The sequence below is a fragment of the Phoca vitulina genome, unplaced genomic scaffold (genome assembly GCF_004348235.1).
Source record: "Phoca vitulina isolate PV1807 unplaced genomic scaffold, GSC_HSeal_1.0 scaffold112, whole genome shotgun sequence".
In the NCBI taxonomy this organism is placed as follows: Eukaryota; Metazoa; Chordata; class Mammalia; order Carnivora; family Phocidae; genus Phoca; species Phoca vitulina.
In genome coordinates this window covers 1,349,686-1,373,241 of record NW_022589815.1, presented here as the reverse complement: position 1 = coordinate 1,373,241, position 23,556 = coordinate 1,349,686, and the positions used below count along the sequence as shown (strand labels likewise).

At 38.9% G+C, this 23,556-nt stretch overlaps 2 protein-coding genes across 2 annotated transcripts in view; both read left to right on the top strand.

Moving 5' to 3' along the window:
- MTMR8 (myotubularin related protein 8) overlaps positions 1-23,556 on the top strand; it is a 133,375-nt gene that overhangs the window by 47,753 nt on the left and 62,066 nt on the right. The gene's annotated exons all lie outside the window — the stretch shown is intronic.
- Positions 20,688-21,766, top strand: LOC116628115 (39S ribosomal protein L42, mitochondrial-like). The gene has a single exon (XM_032398224.1). It carries the CDS (start codon positions 20,800-20,802, stop codon positions 21,226-21,228), a length of 429 nt encoding a protein of 142 aa, XP_032254115.1. The 5' UTR covers positions 20,688-20,799; the 3' UTR covers positions 21,229-21,766.

Genomic DNA, 23,556 nt, shown 5'->3' with positions numbered 1-23,556 from the left:
TAGTAATTTGGGGGTGGAGTCTTTTGGGTTTTCCACATAAGGTATCATGTCATCTGCAAAGAGAGAGAGTTTGATTTCTTCTTTGCCATCTTGGATGCCTTTTATTTCTTTTTGTTGTCTGATTGCTGAGGCTAGGACTTCTAGCACTATGTTGAACAATAGTGGTGAGAGTGGGCATCCCTGTCGTGCTCCTGACCTTAAGGGAAAAGCTCTCAGCTATTCCTCATTGATAATGATATTCACTGTGGGCTTTTCATAAATGGTTTTTATGATATTGAGGAATGTTCCCTCTATCCCTATACTCTGAAGAGTTTTAATCAGGAAAATATGCTGTATTTTGTCAAATGCTTTTTCTGCATCAATTGAAAGGATCATATGTTTCTTTTTTATCTTTTATTAATGTGCTCTATCACGGTGATTGATTTGCTAATACTGAACCACCTCTCATCCCAGGAATAAATTCCACCTGGTTGTGGTGAATAATCCTTTTAATGTACTGTTGGATCCTATTGGCTAAGATCTTGTTGAGTATTTTGGCATTCATGTTCATCAGGGATATTGGTTTATAATTCTCCTTTTTGATGGGGTCTTTGCCTGGTTTTGGGATCAAGGTAATGCTGGCCTCATAGAAGGAGTTTGGAAGTTCTCCTTCTGTTTCATTTTTTGAAACAGCTTCAGTAGAATAGGTATGATTTCTTTAAATATTTGGTAGAATTCCCCTGGGAAGCCATCTGTCCCTGGAATCTTGTTTTTTGGAAGGTTTTTGGTTATTGTTTTGATTTCATTACTGGTTGTCTATTCAGATTGTCTATTTCTTCCTGTTTCAGTCTTGGTAGTTTGTAAGTTTCCAGATAGGCATCCTTTTCTTCCAGGTTGCTTAATTTGTTGGCATATTGTTCTTTGTAATAATTTCTAAGAATTGTTTCTATTTCCTGGGTGTTATTTCTGATCTCTCCCCTTTCATTCATGATTTTATTAATTTGGGTCCTTTCTCTTTTCTTTTGGACAAGTCTGGCCAGTCATTTATCGATCTTATTAATGCTTTCAAAGAAACTCCTTCTAGTTTTGTTGATCTGTTCTACTGTTTTTCTGGTTTCTATTTCATTGATCTCTGCAATAATCTTTATTATTTCTCTTCTGCTTGGTTTAGGTTTTATTTGTTGTTCTTTGTCCAGCTCCTTTAGGTGTAAGGTTAGCTTGTGCATTTGGGATTTTTCTAATTTTCTGAGAGAGGCTTGTATGGCTATGTATTTCCCTCTTAGGACCTCCTTTGCAGTATCCCATAGGTTTTGGACTGAAGTGTTTTCAGTCTCATTAGTCTCCATAATTGTTTAAGTTCTTCTTTAATTTCCTGGTTCACCCAGTCATTCTTTAGCAGGATGCTCTTTAACTTTCAAGTGTTTGAATTCCTTCCAAAGTTTTCCTTGTGACTGAGTTCCAGTTTCAAGGCATTGTAGTCTGATAACATGCAGGGAATAATCTCAATCTTTTGGTATTGGCTGAGACCTCATTTTTTTACCCAGAATGTGATCTATTTTGGAGAAAGTTCTTTGTGCATTTGAGACAAATAATTATTTTTGTTTTAGGCTGGAATGTTCTGTATGTATCTATGAAGTCCATCTGGTCCAATGTGTCATTCATAACTCTTGTTTCTTTGTTGGTCTTCTGTTTAGATGATCTGTCCTTGCTTAGAGTGGAGTGTTAAAATCTCCTACTATTAATGTATTACTGTCGAACTGATTCTTTATTTTGGTTCACAGCTGGCATATGTAGTTGGCTGCTCCCATGTTTGGAGCATAGATATTTACAATTGTTAGATTTTCTTGTTGGATAGACCCTTTTAGAATGATATAGTCTCCCTCTGGATCTCTTAATACAATCTTTGGTTTAATTTGTAATTTGTCTGATATGAGAATTGCTACCCCAGCTTTCATCTCAGGTCCTTTGGCATGAAAAATGGTTCTCCATCCTCTCACTTTAACTCTGGAGGAGTCTTTAAGTTCAAAGTGAGTCTCTTGTAGCCCACATATGGATTGGTCCTGACTTGATATCCAATCTGCAACCCTGTGCCATTTCCCGGGAGCATTTAGGCCGTTCACATTGAGAATAACTCCTGAAAGATATCTATTTATTGCCATCCTATTTTCTGTACAGTCCCTGCTTTTATAGAGCCTCTGTAAATTTCTGGTCTATCTTACTCTTGGGGTCTTTCTTCTTTTATAGAGTCCCTCTTAGTATTTCTTGAAGGTGTGCTTGGTGGTCACATATTCTTTCAATTTTTGCCAGTCCTGGAAGTTCTTTATCTCTCCATCTGTTTTGAATGATAGCTTGCTGGATTAAGTATTCTTGGATGCATGTTCTTCTCATTTAGTACCCTGAATATGTCTTGACAGCCCAATCTGGCTTGCTAGGTCTCTGTGGACACGCCTGACATTATTCTGATATTCCTCCCTCCGTACGTAAAAAATGTCTTCCCCCTTGCTCCTCTCAAGATAGCTTCCTTGGTTCTAGGATTTGCGAGTTTTACTATTATATGGCAGGGCCTTGGTCTCTTCTCCTTGATCTTGGGAGGGGTCCTCTCTGCCTCTTGGATGTGAATGCTATTTCCTTCCCCAGGTTAGGGAAATTTTCAGCTACGATTTGCTCAAATATACCTTCTAGACCTCTGTCTCTCTCTCTCCACCCCCTCAGGGATTCCAATAGTTCTGACATTGGAACATTTCATGGCATCATTAATCTCTCTAAGTCTGTTCTCACGGATTTTAAGCTGTTTGGTCCAGCCCTCCTCCTCTTTCTTCCTATCAGCTTATCTTCTAGATCACTAATCCATTCTTCTGCCTCATTTACCCTAGCAGTTAGAGTATTCAGTTTAGACTGCATCTCACTTATAGTATTTTTAAGTTCAGCCTTATTAGCTCTCATTTCTGCCCTTAGAGATTCTATATTGCTGCTAATGGTTTTCTCAAGCCTAGCTATTGACTTCATAACTGGTACCCTGAAGTCTATCTCTGACATCTTGCTTATATCCATATCCATTAAGTCTGCTGGAGAGGCCATTGTCTCTGGTTCTTTTCTTTGTTGGGAGTTCCTCCTCCTATTCATTCTGTTGAGAGGTGGTTGAGGGAATGTACAGATCCCAAAGTATCAACCACGATCCTGGCAAGATGCACCCAGGGACAATCTGGAGCAGTCGAAAGTCACCACTGAAAAATCAAAAGCAAAATGAAACCCAAGAATAAAATTTATAATGTTAAAAAATTGAAAAGAATTTAAAAATTGAAAATTAAAAAGAAAGGGGGGTCAGCGGAGGGGGTCTATAATCTCTGAGTGTGGGCTAGGTAGGGTGTTTCAGTTCTTCCTAGGTGTATTTTGATCTGTTAGAGGTTTAGTACTTCTCAGAGTTATAGGGAAAATAAAACTGTGATATATATAATGGTAATATTGAATAGGGAAAAAAGGACTACATTGAAGCTTAAATCTGTATAAAAAAACATAGGTGTGAAAAAGTACAAGTTAAAAAACTACTATGAATTATGTTATATTAAACATCTAGTTGAAATGAGAAAAAGGTGAAAAAAAAAACCCAGAGAAGCATGAGAAAAAATAAAAAGGAAAAAAAGGAAAAAAATTGTATCTGAAAAATATACCAGCTGTGAGGCAGTGCGTGGAGCTCAATATACTACTTTCCCTTGGTGTTGGGGTTATAGAGTTTAATGGGGACCCTAGTGTTGTCGTCCTCTTGTTCTTCCAGCTTGTCTTCTGGGAGAAGGGCCTGCAGCGCTGTTTCTCAGGCATCCTTGCTTGGTAGGAGTTGCCCTGCCCCTTGTGAAGGGGTTGGTCTCCATGGAAACCGGTTTTTTGGGCTTTTGTTCTTTGGCCTGCCTTTTCTCAGGGCCAGAGCAAAAGAAAATGTCCACTCGCAGACCTCTGACCCAGAGCAGAGAAATCACAGGCTACTCTTCTCTGAACCCTCCAGGACACACAGTCTCTGTTTCTGCAAGCGCTGCTGAAAACCGCAGCCTTCCACGGGCGGTGCACATCTGCAGCGACCCTCTCAGCAATCAACTCAGGAGCCCCACTTGTCTCTGCCTTTTGTGCTTCTAAAACCCTGAGTGGTCCCGCAGCTCCTGGATCCTATTTGAGCGCTGTTATAAAGTGGCCCACTGCTGGCGCTCTGCGTTATTGGCGGTCCCCTGGCGCAGGCCCGCTCTTGCGCTTCGGTGTCATATCACTTTCCAGTGCCAGCTTATGGGGGCTCCCTCCCCCTTCTGTTTACCTTCTGATATCTACCCAGAGAATCATAGCTCAGACTGGCATATAATTTCTTTTTTTTTAAGATTTTATTTATTTGAGAGAGAGAATGAGATAGAGAGAGAGAGCATGAGAGGGGGGAGGGTCAGAGGGAGAAGCAGACTCCCCGCTGAGCAGGGAGCCCGACTCGGGACTTGATCCTGGGACTGCAGGATCATGACCTGAGCCGAAGGTAGTCGCTTAACCAACTGAGCCACCCAGGCTCCCTGGCAGATAATTTCTGCTTTTAGAGATCCAGATATATATTCTTACATCTCAGCCTGATTTCGTGGGTGTTCAGAATGGTTTGGTAGATATCCACGTAAATTCAGGGGACTGGTTGAAATGGAGTCTCCTACTCCTCTGCCATATTGCCCACCTCTGCATCCCAAAGGTTTTGAACTGTCATGTTTTCATTTTCTTTTGCTTCCATATATTTTTTTAAATTCTTCTTTAATTTTTTGGTTGACCCATTCATTGTTTAGCAGGATATTCTTTAACCTCCATGTATGTGTGGTCCTTTTAAATTTCTTCTTGTGGTTGACTTTGTTTCCTAGCATGTGGTCTGAAAATATACATGGTATGATCTCAGTCTTTTTGTACCGGTTGAGGCCTGAGTGTGACCCATTATGTGATCTGTTCTGGAGAATGTTCCATGTGCACTCAAAGGGAATGTGTATTCTGCTGCCTTAGGATGAAATGTTCTGAATATATTTGTTAAGTTCATCTGGTCCAGTGTGTCATTCAAAGTCTTTGTTTCCTTGTTGATCTCCTCTGCTTAGATGATCTGTCCATTGCTATCAGTGGTGTGCTAAAGTCCCCTACTATTATTGTATTATTATCAGTGAGTTTCTTTAAGTTTGTTATTAATTGATTGTATATTTGGCTTCTCCCAGGTTAGGAGGCATAAATATTTACAACTATTAAGCCTTCTTGATGGATAGACAGTTTTATGATATAATGTACTTCATCTCTTATTACAGTCTTTGGTTTATAATCTAGTTTGTCTGATATTAATATGGATATTCCAGCTTTCTTTTGATGGCAATTAGCATGATAAATGGTTTTCCATCCTCTCACTTTCAATCTGGAGGCGTCCTTTGGTCAGAAGTGGGTCTTTTGTAAGCATGATATCCATGGGTGTTGTTTTCTTTTTAATCCATTTTGATACCCTATGACTTTTGATTGGAGCATTTAGTCCTTTTACATTCAGAATAATAATTGAAAGTTATGAATTTCATGCCATTTTATTACCTGTAAAGTTGCTGTTCCTGATGGTTGTCTCTGTTCCTTTCTAGTCTTTGTTACTTTTTTTGTGTTTCCCATTCAAAGGGTCCACTTTAGTTTTTCTTGCAGAGCTGGCTTAGGGTCAATGAACTTCTTTAGTTTTTGTTTGTCCTGGAAACTCTTTATCTCTCCTTTTATTCTGAACAACAGCCTTGGGGATAAAGTATTCTTGGCTGCATATTTTTCCCATTTAGTACATTGAATATATCATGCTGTTTTTTCTGGCCTGCCTAGTTTCTATGGACAGGTCTGCTGCAGCCTTGTGTGTCTACCCTTCTAGGTTACGGATCTTTTGTACCTAGCTGCCTTCAGAATTGTCTTTTTATCTTTGTATTTGCAAGTTTCACTATGAAATGTCTTGTTGATGTGTTTTTGTTGATATTAAGGGTAGTTCTTTGTGCCTCTTGGACTTGAATGCCTGTTTTCTTCCTTAGATTAGGGAAGTTCTCAGCTACAATTTGTCAAGTAAATCTTCTGCCTCTTTTTTCCCACTCTTCTTCTTCTGGGACTCCTATGATATGAATTTTATTTCACTTTGTGGAATTGCTGAGTTTCCTAAGTCTATATTCATGATCTAATAGTTTTTTCCCCCTCTTCTTTTCAGCTGCATTATTTTCCATAATTTTATCTTCTCTACCACCTCTTCTCTCCTCTGCCTCTTCAATCCTTGTCGTGATTATATCTATCCAATCTGTTTTGCATCTCAGTTATAGCATTTTTTATTTCACCCTGACTACTTTTTAGGTCTTTTATCTCTAAAGCCAGCGTTTCTCTTTTGTCTTCTATGATTCTTTCAAGCCCAGCTAGTATTCTTATGACTGTTGTTCTAAATTCTTGTTCAGATATATTGCTTATATCTGTTTTGATTAAAGTCTTCATTGTGATTTCTTTGTGATCTTTCTTTGGGGAGAATTCCTCTGTATTGTCATTATGTCTAGTTTTCTATTTTTTGCATATTTTGAAAGCTTGTGATTTTTCTTTGCTCCTGAGAGTAATACTGTATTAAAAATGGCTTCTGCACTGTCTAGGTCCTGGAGCTTCAGGAAGTGTTCCTGGTGCATGTTGTGTGCAGTCTGGGATTGTATTTTGTCTGCTCTTTCCCACAGGTCAGTTCTCTGCAGAGGTTCTCCCTTGCTTGCAGTGTGGAATGTTTGGACTTTTAACTAGGTGTACTTGGATTTGTTTGTTAAGATAAGCCTGATTAAAAACAAAAAAAAGGACAGATCCAAGAAGAGAAAATCAAGGGGAACCAAAAAGGAAACAGAGAAATGAAAAGTATAATCCTGATTCCAAAGAATAAGAAAGAAGGAAAAAAGAAAAGAAAGAGAAAAAAAAGAAGCCTCATCCAAAAAACAAGAAAAGGAAACAGACCAACAAATGAAGGAGAAACTATAAGCTTAATACCAAAGAAAAAAGAAGAAAAAAATATATATATAAAAAAATAAAAGATTTGAAGAAAAAAGTAAGCATGGTCCTGGTCCTCTTCCTCCAGAACTGTAGCTGATCCTTTGGAGCACTCTATGATCAGGAGACCTGGTATATGCTGGGGCGCCTGTGTTGGTCTTCTAAAGGAGAGGCCTCTCACGCTGGCTCACAGTCAGCCCTGCCTTTGCAAAGATGCCTCTACCCAGGCACAGTGAGGTGAGATTCGTTGTAAGTCACTGTAGCTTCCACCGGAGGTGCTGTGTTTCTCTCTAAAATCCAACTGTGCTGTGGGTCAGGGGGGTGGGGGGGTGGAAGATGGTGTCAACCCACCCTCTTGTCTCTGGGGATGGGGACTCGTGTTTGTCACTGTCGAGGTGGCCTTCACAGAAAAGTGAACAATTTCTGTTGTCCCAGGCTTTCATCTGATAGTTGCCCTCACCCTGTCTGTGCCCAGCTGTCTGCACCTGTGTTTTAGCTCTGGGGTGCAGCTGGGATTCAAAACTCCAAATCTTAAGGAGCTTAGCAAATTGTGGACACGCTTCCCTCCCCCAGAGGAGAGCTTTGTGGTGCACCTATCAGCATTCTGTCCCAGAAAAGCAGTGGCAAGGTATGCATGCAGTGTCTGCAGTCTATTGTGATGCACAGTGAAAAGTTGTGACCAGGTTATCTACCCTCGGTGTGTGTCTCTGTCCCTTGCTGCTGAAGGGCAGCAATGGCTCCTGGCAGGTTCTTTGTCCTTGGTGAGGCAAAAAATACCCTCTTCCAAATGTACGCCAGGAGGGGGAGCAATCTCTCATCTCTCTCAGTGCGACCCAGAGGATCCCCTCCCCTCAGTTTATTGTGTGAACCCTACTTGCTGCTTTCTCTCGATTCTCTCCCTCTCTCCCTGACTTTGCTTCACGAAAATGGCTCCCTCTCCTTCATGGCACAGCAGCTTTTCCCTCCTCCAGTTCACAGCTCCAAACCTTGCATCTACCATGTTCTCTACCTCCAATTGTGCTGATTGTTTTCTTAGTCCTCAGATTGATTTCCTAGATGTTCAAAATGATTTGTTGTTGATCTAGCTGTGTTCAAGGGACAAGGGAAGCTTGTCCGCCATCTTAACTACCCTCATCTTCTTTATCCATTCATCAGTCAATGGACATTTGGGCTTTTTCCATAATTTGGCTATTGTAAATAATGCTGCTATAAACATTGGGGTACATATATGCCTTCAAATTAGATTTTTTGTTTTTTGGTTTTTTTTTTTTGTGTGTGTGTGTGTGAATGTGTATGTGTGGGGGGGGATACTTTGCTTTTTAATATCTGTATTTTCCTTGTTTCTTTGTTCTTTTGGTGTTTTCATTGAATTGACTTATTCACTAGTTTATTTTTAACCTTTGTTGTTTTTTGATAAATGTGCTTAAAGCCATACATTTCCTTCTTAGTTCTGTTTTAGCTGTGCCACATAGATTTTCATTTGTTGTGCTTTTATTATAATTCACTTTTAAATATCTCTTAATTTTGTTTAGAATTTCCTTTTAAGCCATGATTAATTTAATAGTATGGCATTTTGTTTCCAAACACATGCTAAATATTGGCTTTTATTTTTTATAATTTCTAATGCCATTGTATTATGGTTGGAGAACATGGACTGTGTGATATTGAGTCTTTTGACATTATTGAGGCTTTCTTAATAGCCATAATCATGTTGCTTTTTTGGAAATGTTTTGTTTATTGTCTTGAGTGATTATATGTTCTCTGTTGGATAGAGTTCTACTCTGTGTATGAAATAGCTTGAGTTTTTTACTTGTATTCTGCAAGTGTTCTATATCTCTATTAATTTTTTTTGCATTCTTGATCTGTCGTTTTCTAAGTAGAGTGTTAAAATATCCAAATGTTTTTTTCTCTAAAGTTCTGCTACAAGTAAAGTACATCAAGTGAGATGTATTTCAAAACTGTATTGTAAGACGCATATGTATATGATGTGTATATCTTCTGTTTTTGTCACCTAATTCGATTTTGTCAGATACTGAAAATGCTACTCCAGCTTTGTTTTGGTTCACATTTGTTCAGTATATCTCTTCCATCTTTTATTTCTATCTTATTTATATCTCTTTAAGTGTATCTTTTCTAGACTGAATATTATTGAATCTTTTATTTTTATCCAATCTGTCTTGATTTTTTTTAAATTTTATTATATTATGTTAGTCACCATACAATACATCATTGGTTTTTGATGTGGTGATCCACGATCCATTGTTTTCGTATAACACCCAGTGCTCCATGCAGTACGTGCCCTCCTTAATACCCATCACCAGGCTAACCAATCCCCCTGCCCCCTTCCATCTAAAACCCTTTTGTTTCTCAGAGTCCATAGTCTCTCATGGTTCATCTCTCCCCCAACCCCCTCCCCGATTTTTCCCTTCCTTCTCCTAATGTCGTCCATGCTATTCCTTATGTTCCACAAATAAGTGAAACCATATGATAATTGACTTTCTCTGCTTGACTTATTTCACTTAGCATAATCTCCTCCAGTCCCATCCATGTTGATGTAAAAGTTGGGTATTCATCTTTTCTGATGGCGGAGTGATATTCCATTGTATATATGGACCACATCTTCTTTATCCATTGATCTGTTGAAGGGCATCTTGGCTCTTTCCACAGTTTGGCTGTTGCAGACATTGCTGCTATGAACATTGGGGTGCATATGGCCCTTCTTTTCACTACATCTGTGTCTTTGGGGTAAATACCCAGGACTGCAATTGCTGGGTCATAGGGAAGCTCTATTTTTAAATTTTTGAGGCACCTCCACACTGTTTTCCAAAGTGGCTATACCAACTTGCATTCCCACCAAGAGTGTAGGAGGGTTCACAATTCTCCACAACCTCTCCAACATTTGTTGTTTCTTTCCCTGTCCATTTTTGCCATTCTAACTGGTGTAAGGTGGTATCTCAATGTGGTTTTGATTTGGAATTCCCTGATGGCTAATGATGATGAACATTTTTTCATGTGTCTGTTACCCATTTGTATGTCTTCTTCACAGAAGTGTCTCTTCATAACTTATGCCCACTTTTTGACTTGGTTCTTTGTTTTTTGGGTGTCGAGTTTGAGAAGTTCTTTATAGATTTTGGATACCAGCCCTTTATCTGTAGTGTCATTTGCAAATATCTTCTCCCATTCTGTGGGTTGCCTCTTTGTTTTGTTGACTGTTTCCTTTGCTGTGCAGAAGCTTTTTATCTTGATGAAGTCCCAAAAGTTCCTTTTTGCTTTCGTTTTGCTAGCTTTTGGAGATGTATCTTGAAAGAAGTTGCTGTGGGCGATGTCCAAGAGGTTACTGCCTATGTTCTCCTCTAGGATTCTGATGGATTCCTGTCTCACATTGAGGTCTTTCATCCACTTTGAGTTTATCTTTGTGAATGGTGTTAGAGAATGGCCGAGTTTCATTCTTCTGCATGTGGCTGTCCAATTTTCCCAGCACCATTTATTGAAGAGACTGTCTTTTTTCCATTGCAGGTTTTTTCCTGCTTCGTCAAAGATTATTTGACCATAGAGTTGAGGGTCCATATCTAGGTGCTCTATTCTGTTCCATTGGTCTGTATGTCTGTTTTTGTGCCAGTACAGATCTTGGTGATCACAGCTTTATAATATAGCTTGAAATCGGGCAACATGTTGCCCCCAGCTTTGTTTTTCTTTTTCAACATTTCCTTGGTGATTCGGGGTCTTTTCTGATTCCATACAAATTTTAGGAATGTCTATTCCAGCGCTTTGAAAAATGTCATTGGAATTTTGATCGGGATGGCATTGAAGGTATAGATTGCTCTGGGTAGCATAGACATTTTAACAATGTTTATTCTTCTGATCATTGAGTATGGAATATTTTTCCATCTTTTTGTGTCTTCTTCAGTTTCTTTCATGAGTGTTTTGTAGTTTGAAGAGTATAGATCCTTTACCTCTTTGGTTAGGTTTATTCCGAGGTATCTTAGGGTTTTTGGTGCTATTGTAAATGGAATCATTTCTCTAATTTCTCTTTCTACAGTTGCGATGTTAGTGTATAAGAAGGCAACTGATTTCTGTGCATTGATTTTGTAGCCTGCCAAGTTACTGAGTTGCTGTATGAGTTTTACAAATTTGGGGGTGGAGACTTTTGGGTTTTCCACATAAAGTATCATGTCGTCTGTGAAAAGAGAGAGTTTGACTTCTTCTTTGCCAATTTGAATACCTTTTATTTCTTTTTGTTCTCTGATTGCTGTTGCTAGGTCTTGTATTACTATGTTGAACAACAGTGGCGTGAGTGGGCATCCTTCACATGTTCCTGATCTTAAGGGAAAGGCTCTCAGCTTTTCCCCATTGAGGATGATGTTCACTGTGGGTTTTTCATAGATGGATTTTATGAACTTGAGGAATGTTCCCTCTATCCCTATACTCTGGAGAGTTTAATCAGGAGAGTCAAATGCTTTTTCTGCATCGATTGAGAGGACCATATGGTTCTTCTCCTTCCTCTTATTAATGTGTTCTATCACATTGATTGATTTGCGAATGTTGAACCACCCTTGCATCCCGGGGATAAATCCCACTTGGTCGTGGTGGATGATCCTTTTAATGTATTGTTGGATCCTATTAGCTAGGATTTGTTGAGGATTTTGGAATCCATATTCATCAGGGATATAGGTCTGAAATTCTCCTTTTTGATGGGTTCTTTGCCTGGTTTGGGGATTAAGGTAATGCTGGCCTCATAGAATGAGTTTGGAGGGTTTCCTTCTGTTTTTTGTATTTTGTTTTTTTTTTGAAACGGCTTCAGTAGAATAGGTATTATTTCTTCTTTGAATGTTTGGTAGAATTCCCCAGGGAATCCATCAGGCCCTGGACTCTTGTTTTTTGATCACTGCTTCATTCTCCTTACTGGTGATTAGCCTATTCAGGTTGTCAATTTCTTCCTGTTTCAGTCTTGGCAGCTTATAGGTTTCCAGGAAGGCCTCCATTTCATCCATTGCTCAGTTTATTGGCATATAGTTGTTGATAAAAATTTCTAAAAATTGTTTCTATTTCCTTGGTGTTAGTCGTGATCTCTCCCCTTTCATTCATAATTTTATTAATTTGGGTTCTTTCTCTTTTCTTTTGGATAGGTCTGGCCAGTGGTTTATCGATCTTATTTATTCTTTCATAGAACCAACTTCTAGTTTCCTTGATCTGATCTACTGTGTTTCTGGTTTCTAATGCATTGATTTCTGCTCTAATTTTAATTATTTCTCTTCTAATGCATGGCTTAGGCATCGTTTGTTGCTTTTTGTCTAGTTCTTTTTTAAAGATTTTTATTTATTTATTTATTTGAGACAGAGAGAATGAGAGAGAGAGAGAGCACATGAGAGGGGGGAGGGTCAGAGGGAGAAGCAGGCTCCTGCCGAGCAGGGAGCCCGATGCGGGACTCGATCCAGGGACTCCAGGATCATGACCTGAGCCGAAGGCAGTTGCTTAACCAACTGAGCCACCCAGGCACCCTTGTCTAGTTCTTTAAGGTGTAGAGTTAGTTGGTGCATTCGGGATTTTTCTGTTTTTTTGAGTGTGGCTTGGATGGCTATGTATTTCCCCCTTAGAACCGCCTTTGCAATATCCCATACATTTGGGACCAATGTGTTTCGTTCTCATTGATTTCCATGAATTGTTTAAGTTCTTTGATTTCCTGGTTGACCCAAACATTCTTGAGCAGAATGGTCATTAGCTTCCAAGTGTTTGAATTTCTGCCAAATTTTTTCTTGTGATTCAGTTCCAGTTTCAGAGCATTGTGGTCTGAGAATATGCAGGGAATAATCTCAGTCTTTTGGTATGGGTTGAGACCTGATTTGTGACCCAGTATATGGTCTATTCTGGAGAAAGTTCCATGTGCACTTGAGAAGAATGAGTATTCTGTTGTTTTAGGGTGGAATGTTCTGTAAATATCTATGAGGTTCATCTGGTCCAATGTATCATTCAAAGCTCTTGTTTCCTTGTTGATTTTCTGCTTAGATGATCTGTCTATTGCTGAGAGTGGAGTATTGCGGTCTCCTACAATTAACGTATTGTTATCAATATGACTCTTTATTTTGGTTAACAGTTGGCTTATGTAGATGGCTTCTCCCATGTTGGGGGCATAGATATTTACAATTGTTAGATCTTCTTGTTGGATAGACCCTTTAAGAATGATATAGTGTCCTTCTGTGTCTCTAACTACAGACTTTAGTTTAAAATATAATTTGTATGATATAAGAATTGCTACTCTAGCTTTCTTTTGAGGTCCGCTGGCATGGAAGATGGATCTCCATCCCTTCACTTTCAGTCTGGATGTACCTTTAGGTTCAAAATGAGTCTCTTGTAGGCAGCATATGGATGGATCCTGTCTTTTTATCCAATCTGCAACCCTGTGCCGTTTTATGTGAGTGTTTAGGACATTCCCATTGAGAATGATTATTGAAAGATATGAATTAATTGTCATCATGTTGCCTGTGAAGACGTTGTTTTCATAGATTGTCCCTGTAAATTTCTGTTGTATATCACTCTTGGCGTCTTTCTCCTTTTATAGACCCCCCCCCCTTAATATTTCTTGCAGAGCTGGCTTAGTGGTCACATATTCTTTCAGTTGCTACCGGTCATGGAAGCTCTGCATCTCTCCATCCATTCTAAATGACAGCTTTGCTGGATAAAGTATTCTTTGCTGCATGTTCTTCTCATTTAGTACCCTGACTATGTCTTTCCAGGCCTTTCTGGCTTGCCAGGTCTCTGTGGATAGGTCTGACGTTATTCTGATATTCCTCCCTCTGTACGTAAGGAATCTCTTCCCCCTAACTGCCCTGAAGATGGTTTTCTTGGTTCTAAGATTTGCAAGTTTTACTATTACATGCCGGGGTGCTGGCCTGTTTTCCTTGATCTTAGGAGGGGTCCTCTCTGCCTCTAGGATGCGAATGTTTGTTTCATTCCCCAGATTAGGGAGGTTCTCATCTACGATTTGCTCAAATACATCTTCTAGTCCTCTCTCTCCACTCCTTCTGGGATTCCAATTATTCTGACATTGGAACGCTTCATGGTGTCACTTATTTCTCTGATTCTATTTTCATGGATTCTGAGTTGTTTTTCCCTGGCCTCCTCTTTTCCCTTTTTATCTATTATATTGTCTTCCAGGTCTCTTTTTTGCTCTTCTGCCTCAGATATCCTAGCTGTTAGATTATCTAGATTGGATTGAATCTCACTGATAGCATTTTTAAGTTCTGCCAATTCTCCTTTAGTTTCTGCCCTTAGAGACTCTAGGTTGCCATTAATTGATTTCTCCATTCTAGCCATTGTCTTCACAATTGCTAGCTTGAATTCCATCTCTGACATCTTGGTTATCTCTGCATCCATTTGTAAATCTGCAGCATAAGTCATAATCTCTGAGTCTTTCTATTTTGGCGGCTCCTCCTCCTAGTCATTCTGTGGATGGGTGTTTGAGGGAATGTATAGAGTCCAAATTATTGACCAGAACCCAAGCAAGTTGCACCTGTTTTCTTGGGACCTTAGGGTTGCTGGCCTCTCATTTTCCCAGCCTGTCTTCTGCGGGAAGGGCCTGCCAGGCTGTTACTCAGGCAAGCCTGTTTGGGCGGAGTTGCCCTGTCCCCGTGTGGCTGGGGATGGGCTCAGCGGGAATCAGTCTTTGGTGATTTTGTTCTCTGGCGGCTGTCCCTGGTGCCTTCCTTTCTTTCTTTTTTTTTTTTTTAATTTTTTATTGTTATGTTAATCACCATACATTACAACATTAGTTTTTGTTGTAGTGTTCCATTATTCATTGTTTGTGCATAACACCCTGTGCTCCATGCAGAACGTGCCCTCTTTAATACCCATCACCGGGCTAACCCATCCTCCCAACCCCCTCCCCTGCAGAACCCTCAGTTTGTTTTTCAGAGTCCATCGTCTCTCATGGTTTTCTTCCCCTCCAATTCCCCCCCTTCATTCTTCCCCACCTGCTATCTTCTTTTTTTTTTTCTTAACATATATTGCATTATGTTTTTCAGAGGTACAGATCTGTGATTCAACAGTCTTGCAAAATTCACAGTGCTAACCAGAGCACATACCGTCCCCAGTGTCTATCACCCAGTCACCCCATCCCTCCCACCCCACCCCCCACTCCAGCACCCTCAGATTGTTTCCTGAGATTAAGAATTCCTCACATCCCTGAGGTCATATGATACATGTCTTTCTCAGTTTGACTTATTTCCCTCAGCATAATACCCTCCAGTTCCATCCACATTGTTTGAAATGGCATGATCCCATTCCTTTTGATGGCTGGATAATATTCCATTGTATATATATACCACATCTTCTTTATCCATTCATCTGTCGATGGACATGTTGGCTCTTTCCACAGTTTGGCTATTGTGGACATTGCTGCTATAAACATCGGGGTGCACGTACTCCTTCGGATCCCTATATTTGTATCCTTGGGGTAAATACCCAGTAGTGCAATTGCTGGATCGTATGGTATCTCTATTTTCAACTTTTTGAGGAACCTCCATACTGTTTTCCAGAGTGGCTGCACCAGCTTGCATTCCCACCAACAGTGTAGGAGGGTTCCCCTTTCTCCGCATCCCCGCCAACATCTGTCGTTTCCTGACATGTTAATTTTAGCCATTCTGACTGGTGTGAGGTGGTATCTCATTGAGGTTTTGATTTGGATTTCCCTGATGCCGAGCGATGTTGAGCACTTTTTCATGTGTCTGTTGGTCATTTGCATGTCTTATTTGGAAAAATGTCTGTTCATGTCTTATGCCCATTTCTTGATTGGATTCTTTGTTCTTTGGGTGTTGACTTTGATAAGTTCTTTATAGATTTTGGATACTAGACCTTTATCTGATATGTCATTTGCAAATATCTTCTCCCATTCTGTTGGTTGTCTTTTGGTTTTGTTGAGTGTTTCTTTTGCTTTGCAAAAGCTTTTTATCTTGATGAGATCCCAATAGTTCATTTTTGCCCTTGCTTCCCTTGCCTTTGGCGATGTTTCTAGGAGGAAGTTGCTGCGGCTTAGGTCGAAGAGGTTGCTGCCTGTGTTCTCCTTTAGGATTTTGATGGACTCCTGTCTCACATTTAGGTCTTTCAACCATTTGGAGTCTACTTTTGTGTGTGGTGTAAGGAAATGGTCCAGTTTCATTCTTCTGCATGTGGCTGTCCAATTTTCCGAACACCATTTGTTCAAGAGACTGTCTTTTTTCCATTGGACACTCTTTCCTGCTTTGTCAAAGATTAGTTGACCATAGAGTTGAAGGTCCATTTCTGGGCTCTCTATTCTGTTCCATTGACCTATGTGTCTGTTTTTGTGCCAGTACCATACTGTCTTGATGATGACAGCTTTGTAATAGAGCTGGAAGTCTGGAATTGTGATGCCGCCAGCTTTGCTTTTCTTTTTCAATATTCCTGTGGCTATGCGGGGTCTTTTCTGGTTCCATACAAATTTTAGGATTATTTGTTCCATTTCTTTGAAAAGAGTTATTTTGATGGGGATTGCACTGTATATGTAGATTGCTCTAAGTAGCATTGACATCTTCACAATATTTGTTCTTCCAATCCATGAGCATGGAACGTTTTTCCATTTCTGTGTGTCTTCCTCCATTTCTTTCATGAGTATTTTATAGTTTTCTGAGTACAGATCCTTTGCCCCTTTGTTGAGATTTATTCCTAGGTATCTTATGGTTTTGGGTGCAATTGTAAATGGGATCGACTCCTTAATTTCTCTTTCTTCTGTCTTGTTGTTGGTGTATAGGAATGCCACTGATTTCTGTGCATTGATTTTATATCCTGCCACTTGACTGAATTCCTGTATGAGTTCTAGCAGTTTTGGGGTGGAGTCTTTTGGGTTTTCCACATAAAGTATCATATCATCTGCAAACAGTGAGAGTTTGACTTCTTCTTTGCAGATTCAGATGCCTTTTATTTCTTTTTGTTGTCTGATTGCTGTGTATAGGACTTCTAATACTATGTTGAATAACAGTGGTGATAGTGGACATCCCTGCCGTGTTCCTGACCTTAGGGGGAAGATCTCAGTTTTTCCCCATTAAGAATGATATTTGCTGTACGTTTTTCATAGATGGCTTTCATGATATTGAGGTATGTACTCTCTATGCCTATACTCTGAAGAGTTTTGATCAAGAAAGGATGCTGTACTTTGTCAAATGCTTTTTCTGCATCTATTGAGAGGATCATATGATTCTTGTTCTTTCTTTTGTTAATGTATTGTATCACATTAATTGATTTGCGGATGTTGAACCAACCTTGAAGCCCAGGGATAAATCCCACTTGGTCGTGGTGAATAATCCTTTTAATGTATTGTTGGATCCTATAGGCTAGTATTTTGGTGAGAATCTTTGCATCCATGTTCATCAAGGATATTGGTCTGTAATTCTCCTTTTTGATGGGGTCTTTGTCTGGTTTGGGGATCAAGGTAATGGTGGCCTCATAAAATGAGTTTGGAAGTTTTCCTTCCATTTCTATTTTTTGGAACAGTTTCAGAAGAATAGGTATTAATTCTTCTTTAAATGTTTGGTAGAATTCCCCTCGGAAGCCATCTGGCCCTGTGGTTTTTTTTGTTGGGAGATTTCTGATGACTGATTCAATTTCCTTAGTGGTTATAGGTCTGTTCAGGTTTTCTGTTTCTTCCTGGTTCAGTTTGGGTAGTTGATACATCTCTAGGAAAGCATCCATTTCTTCCAGGTTATCTAATTTGCTGGCATAGAGTTTCTCATAATATGTTCTTATAATTGTTTGTATTTCTTTGGTGTTGGTTGTGATTTCTCCTCTTTCATTCATGATTTTAGGTGGGTCCTTTCTCTTTTCTTTTTTATAAGTCTGGCCAGGGGTTTATCAATCTTATTAATTCTTTCAAAGAACCAGCTCCTAGTTTCGTTGATCTGTTCTACTGTTCTTTTAGTTTCTATTTCATTGATTTCTGCTCTGAAATTTATTATTTCTCTTCTCCTGCTGGGTTTAGGCTTTATTTGCTGTTCTTTCTCCAGCTCCTTCAGGTGTAGGGTTAGGTTGTGTACTTGAGACCTTTCTTGTTTCTTGAGAAAGGCTTGTATTGCTCTATACTTTCCTCTTAGGGCTGCCTTTGCTGCATCCCAAAGATTTTGAATAGTTGTGTTTTCATTTTCATTGGTTTCCATGAAGTTTTTTAATTCTTCTCTAATTTCCTGGTTGACCCATTCATTCTTTAGTAGGATGTTCTTTAGCCTCCATGTATTTGAGTTCTTTCCGACTTTCTTCTTGTGATTGAGTTTTAGTTTCAAAGCATTGTGGTCTAAAAATATGCAGGGAATGATCCCAATCTTTTGGTACCAGTTGAGACCTGGTATGACCTAGGATGTGATCAATTCTGGAGAATGTTCCATGGGCACTAGAGAAGAATTTGTATTCCGTTGGTTTGGGATGGAATGTTCTGAATATATCTGTGAAGTCCATTTTGTCTAGTGTGTCATTTAAAGTCTTTATTTCCTTGTTGATCTTTTGCTTAGATGATTTGTCCATTTCAGTGAGGGGGGTGTTAATATCCCCCACTATTATTGTATTGTTGTCATTGTGTTTCTTTGCTTTTGTTATTAATTGCCTTATATAATTGGCTGCTCCCATGTTAGGGGCATAGATATTTACAATTGTTAGATCTTCTTGTTGGATAGACCCTTTAAGTAGGATATACTGTCCTTCCTCATCTCTTATTATAGTCTTTGGTTTAAAATCTAATTTTCTAATATAAGGATTGCCACCCCAGCTTTCTTTTGGTGTCCATTAGCATGGTAAATGGTTTTCCACCCCCTCACTTTCAATTTGGGGGTGTCTTTGGGTCTAAAATAAGTCTCTTGCAGACAGCATATCGATGGGTCTTGTTTTTTAATCCAATCTGATAGCCTGTGTCTTTTGATTGGGGCATTTAGCCCATTTACATTCAGGGTAACTATTGAAAGATATGAATTTAGTGCCATTGTATTGCCTGTAAGGTGACTGTTACTGTATATTGTCTGTGTTCCTTTCTGGTCTATGTTGCTTTTAGGCTCTCTCTTTGCTTAGAGGACCCCTTTCAATATTTCTTGTAGGGCTGGTTTTGTGTTTGCAAATTCCTTTAGTTTTTGTTTGAGCTGGAAGCTTTTTATCTCTCCTTCAATTTTCAATGACAGCCTAGCTGGATATAGTATTCTTGGCTGCATATTTTTCTCATTTAGTGTTCTGAATATGTCCTGCCAGTCCTTTCTGGCCTGCCAGGTCTCTGTGGATAGGTCTGTTGCCAATCTAATGTTTCTACCATTGTAGGTTACATATCTCTTCTCCCGAGCTGCTTTCAGGACTTTCTGTTTGTCTCTGAGACTCGTAAGTTTTACTATTAGATGTCGGGGTGTTGACCTATTTTTATTGATTTTGAGAGGGGTTCTCTGTGCTTCCTGGATTTTGATGCCTGTTTCCTTCCCCAAATTAGGGAAGTTCTCTGCTATAATTTGCTCCAATACACCTTCTGCCCCTCTCTCTCTTTCTTCTTCTTCCGGGATCCCAATTATTGTAATGTTGTTTCGTCTTATGATATCACTCACCTCTCGAATTCTGCCCTCGTGATCTAGTAGTTGTTTATCTCTCTTTTTCTCAGCTTCTTTATTTTCCATCATTTGGTCTTTTATATCACTGATTCACTCTTCTGCCTCATTTATCCTAGCAGTTAGCACCCCCGTATTTGATTGCACCTCATTAATAGCCTTTTTGATTTCGACTTGATTAGATTTTAGTTCTTTTATTTCTCCAGAAAGGGTTTCTCTCATAACTTCCATGCTTTTTTCGAGCCCAGCTAGTATCTTTAAAGTGATGATTCTGAACTCTAGATCCAACATCGTACTAATGTCCATATTGAGTAGGTCCCTGGCAGTCGGTATTGCCTCTTGTTCTTTTTGTTGAGGTGATTTTTTCCGTCTTGTCATTTTGTCAAGAGGAGAATGGGTTGATGAGAGAACAAAATGCTAACAGGGGAACAACGTCCCCAGAAAATCTACTTTAAACAAATCAGAAAAGACCCAAAGCAGGGGGAAAAGAAAGGGAAAGAGAGAGAAAAGAAAAAGAAAAAGGAAAAGATAAATATAAAAACTAACAAAAACAGAATAAAACAAAAACAGAATATCATCAAATATGATCAGGCTGGTACATAGATCAGTGCCCCACACTAGATTTTGGGTGTATTTTTCTCCGTTAGAAGAAAGTGCCTCTCAAAATTTTAAAGAAAGAAAAACTTATATATGTACAAAAATAAGGGTTGATATGATGAAGGGATGGAATATGACTGTAAAGATGAAAATTATAAAAAATTTTATGAAAGGAATAGATAAGAAGTTGTTTGAAAAAAGAAAGAAGAGGATTTAGAAAAAAAAAAAGGAAAAAAAAGGGAGAGAATGTGATCAGGCAGGGGAGTAGAAAAGAACCATACACTAGAGATTTAGGGTATATTTTGATCTGTTAGAAGAAACTATCTCAAAATTTTAAGGAGAGAACAACTTATATATATATATGCCAAAAATGTAGGTAACTACTATGAAAGGATAGAATATGACTCTAAAAATGAAAAATAGAAATGATTTTTATAAAAGGGATTGATAAGATGGTGGTTGAAAAAGGGAAAAAGAAAAATTCAAAAAAAAAGGACAGTTAAAAAAAAATTAACTTTGAGGAGGTAAAATGGCGGGCTCGCGGTGAGCGGCTGTCAGGGATGAAAATAGGTATACCTGCAAGATTTTAAAATCAGTTTCTCTTCAAATCATCTTCTTTCTCACCACCTAATAAGCATCTTGATTCACCATGGCGTTAGCAGCAGTAAAATGGGCGATATCAAACAGAGCTATCTGGAAACATTTATTTCCAATTCAAAACGGAGCTTTATATTGTGTTTGTCATAAATCTACGTATTCTTCTCTACCAGATGACTATAATTGCAAAGTAGAGCTTGCTTTGACATCGGATGGCAGGACAATAGTATGCTACCACCCTTCTGTGGACATTCCATATGAACATACAAAACCTATACCTCGGCCAGATCCTGTGCATAATAATGAAGAAACACATGACCAAGTGCTGAAAACCAGATTAGAAGAAAAAAATGAGCAATTTGAGCAAGGACCCATGATAGAACAACTTAGCAAAATGTTCTTTACTACTAAGCACCGTTGGTATCCTCGTGGACAGTATCATAGACGTCATAGGAACCTGGATCCTCCAAAAGACAGATGATACTGAGGTTTTCAGGAATTAAAAAGATGTCATCTTGTGTCTCATTTGCCATTTGAGAAAATGCAATTGAGTATATTTACTAATATGTTATATAGCAAAATAATAAAATGTCTTCATGTATTAGCATGTATATTTCTTTATATATATTAGGGAATTGTGGATTTGACATTCTTACTTACAGAAACCTACTTCATCTTACTTTGCTTTTGAGATATTAAGATCTACCATTTATTTTTACATGTGTAGTGTGATTATTTTTACATTATCAGCCAAATATTGTTAGTATTAATAGAAATATGCATGGCTCTCCTTCTCAAGGAGATTTTTAAATTGCCTTTGAAAAGAAACTCATGAGGTCCACCCAGAAAATAAATGTTACAATTCTTTCTTGTGGCTTCTAGGAAATAATTAAATTACGGTTGACCCTTGAACAACTCCAATTTGAATCGTGTGGGTCCATTTATACATAGATTTTTTTTTTAATAAATATAGTCCAGTACTGTAAATGTATTTTCTCTTTCTTATGATTTTCTTAGTAACATTTTCTTCTCCCTAGCTTTATTGTAAGAATACAATATAAAATACATATAACATGTAAAATATATGTTAACTGACTATGTTATTAGTAAGGCTACCAGTCAACAGTAGGTCATTAGTAATTAAGTTTTTGGGGAGTCAAAGTTATAGATGGATTTTTGACTGCATAGCAGGTTGGTATCTCTAACTCCCTTGTTGTTCAAGGGTCAACTGTAGTTACATTTTAATTAGTTCTGTCTGCTGGGTCCTTTATATACATCATTATTAAATTCTCACAATAATCCTTTAAAGATAGAGCATCATCCCCATTTTATGGGTAGGGTCAAGTGACTTGAACCCTATCTACTTAGCAAGCGGGAGAGCCAAAATCCAAATGGTCAGGCCCCAAAGCTTTTTTACAGTGCATTACAGTGACAAAGGGGTATTCTCTTTCACCCAAGAATGTACTTTCCTAGAAAGAAAGTACATTTTGCTTACAAATTATATAATTTGCTTTGAGATTTTTTTTTTACTGGCTCTTTAAAAAATTATGCTAGCTTCAGAACACATGCAGCTCTGGTTAAAATGTTAATATCACTAAACTAGTGTTATGAGAACATTAATAGATTATTCTGCTGTTGATTGTCACTACCACTTTATATGTGATCTTTGATGGCATTACTGCCCCTGTGATTTCTATTTAGGAGGTGAGGAATCTCTTAAGAAGGTGGAGAAATGTTTTATTCAAACTTGTAAAATATTTGTGGTATTTTAAAATTTGATGTGAAAGATGATTTCAGTGAAGGGAAATTGAAATGAAATTCATTGAAATGAAACTTCATTTAAAGGCTGTTGTTGAATCTAGTTCTTTTAATAAAGGAACTCTAGCTGAAGGTTTAAGTATTTAGTAGAATCTATGGAATAATAAATAGGGAAGAGTAAGGGAAATAATTAATAATGGCCACCCTCTGTTATCAAAACGAAATGTCTTTTAGTGGCTTACTTCTTCATTAATATATTGGGGGGGAAAGATTAAAGAAAAACAAGTTGATAGAACTTAGTAATCAGAAAGTTTTACCAGACATGTTTAATGACATTGAAAAATGGTTAAATTTTTTTCAGGCTGATTTATATCCAAATTTTTATAAAGATTGAGATATGCCACATTTTAAAAGTAGGGAGAATAAAGAATTGAATTAAATAAAAAATTTTTTTCTAAGTACAAAAAAAAAAATTAACTTTGAAAGACTAAAGAATCATGGATTCTAAAAAAGCCATGGATTCTATGTGCAGTATTCCCCTAGCACTGGAGTTCTGCCGTTCTCATTGATGGGTAAACTTGGTCTTGGCTGGCTGTTCTCGCTGATCTTCTGGGGGAGGGGCCTGTTTCCATGGTTCCCAAATGTCTTTGCCGGAGGTGGAATTGCCCTGCCCTTGCCAGGTCCAGGCTAAGTAATCTGCTCAGATTTGCTCTCGGGAGCTTTTGTTCCCTGCAAGCTTTCCGTACAGCTCCAGAGGCCGAGAGTGAAAATGGCGGCTTCCCAGTCTCCACCCCAGAGGAGCCGAGAACTCGGGGCCCCGCTCCTCAGTGCGCCCCCAGAGAAAAGTATTCAGTCACTCCTGTCTCCCTGGTCTCCGGCCACACTCTGTGCTCCCCCGGCCTGTGACCGCGCGTTTCTATCTCTGGCACCCGTTCCTGTGTGGAGTCTCCAAACCCAGCAGATACTTGCGGTGCACTCGTGCGCCGCTCCTCCCGGGGGAGTCTCCCCGGATCTGCCGCTTGTTGGGTCCCTGCTGGAGGAGCAGTGGCCC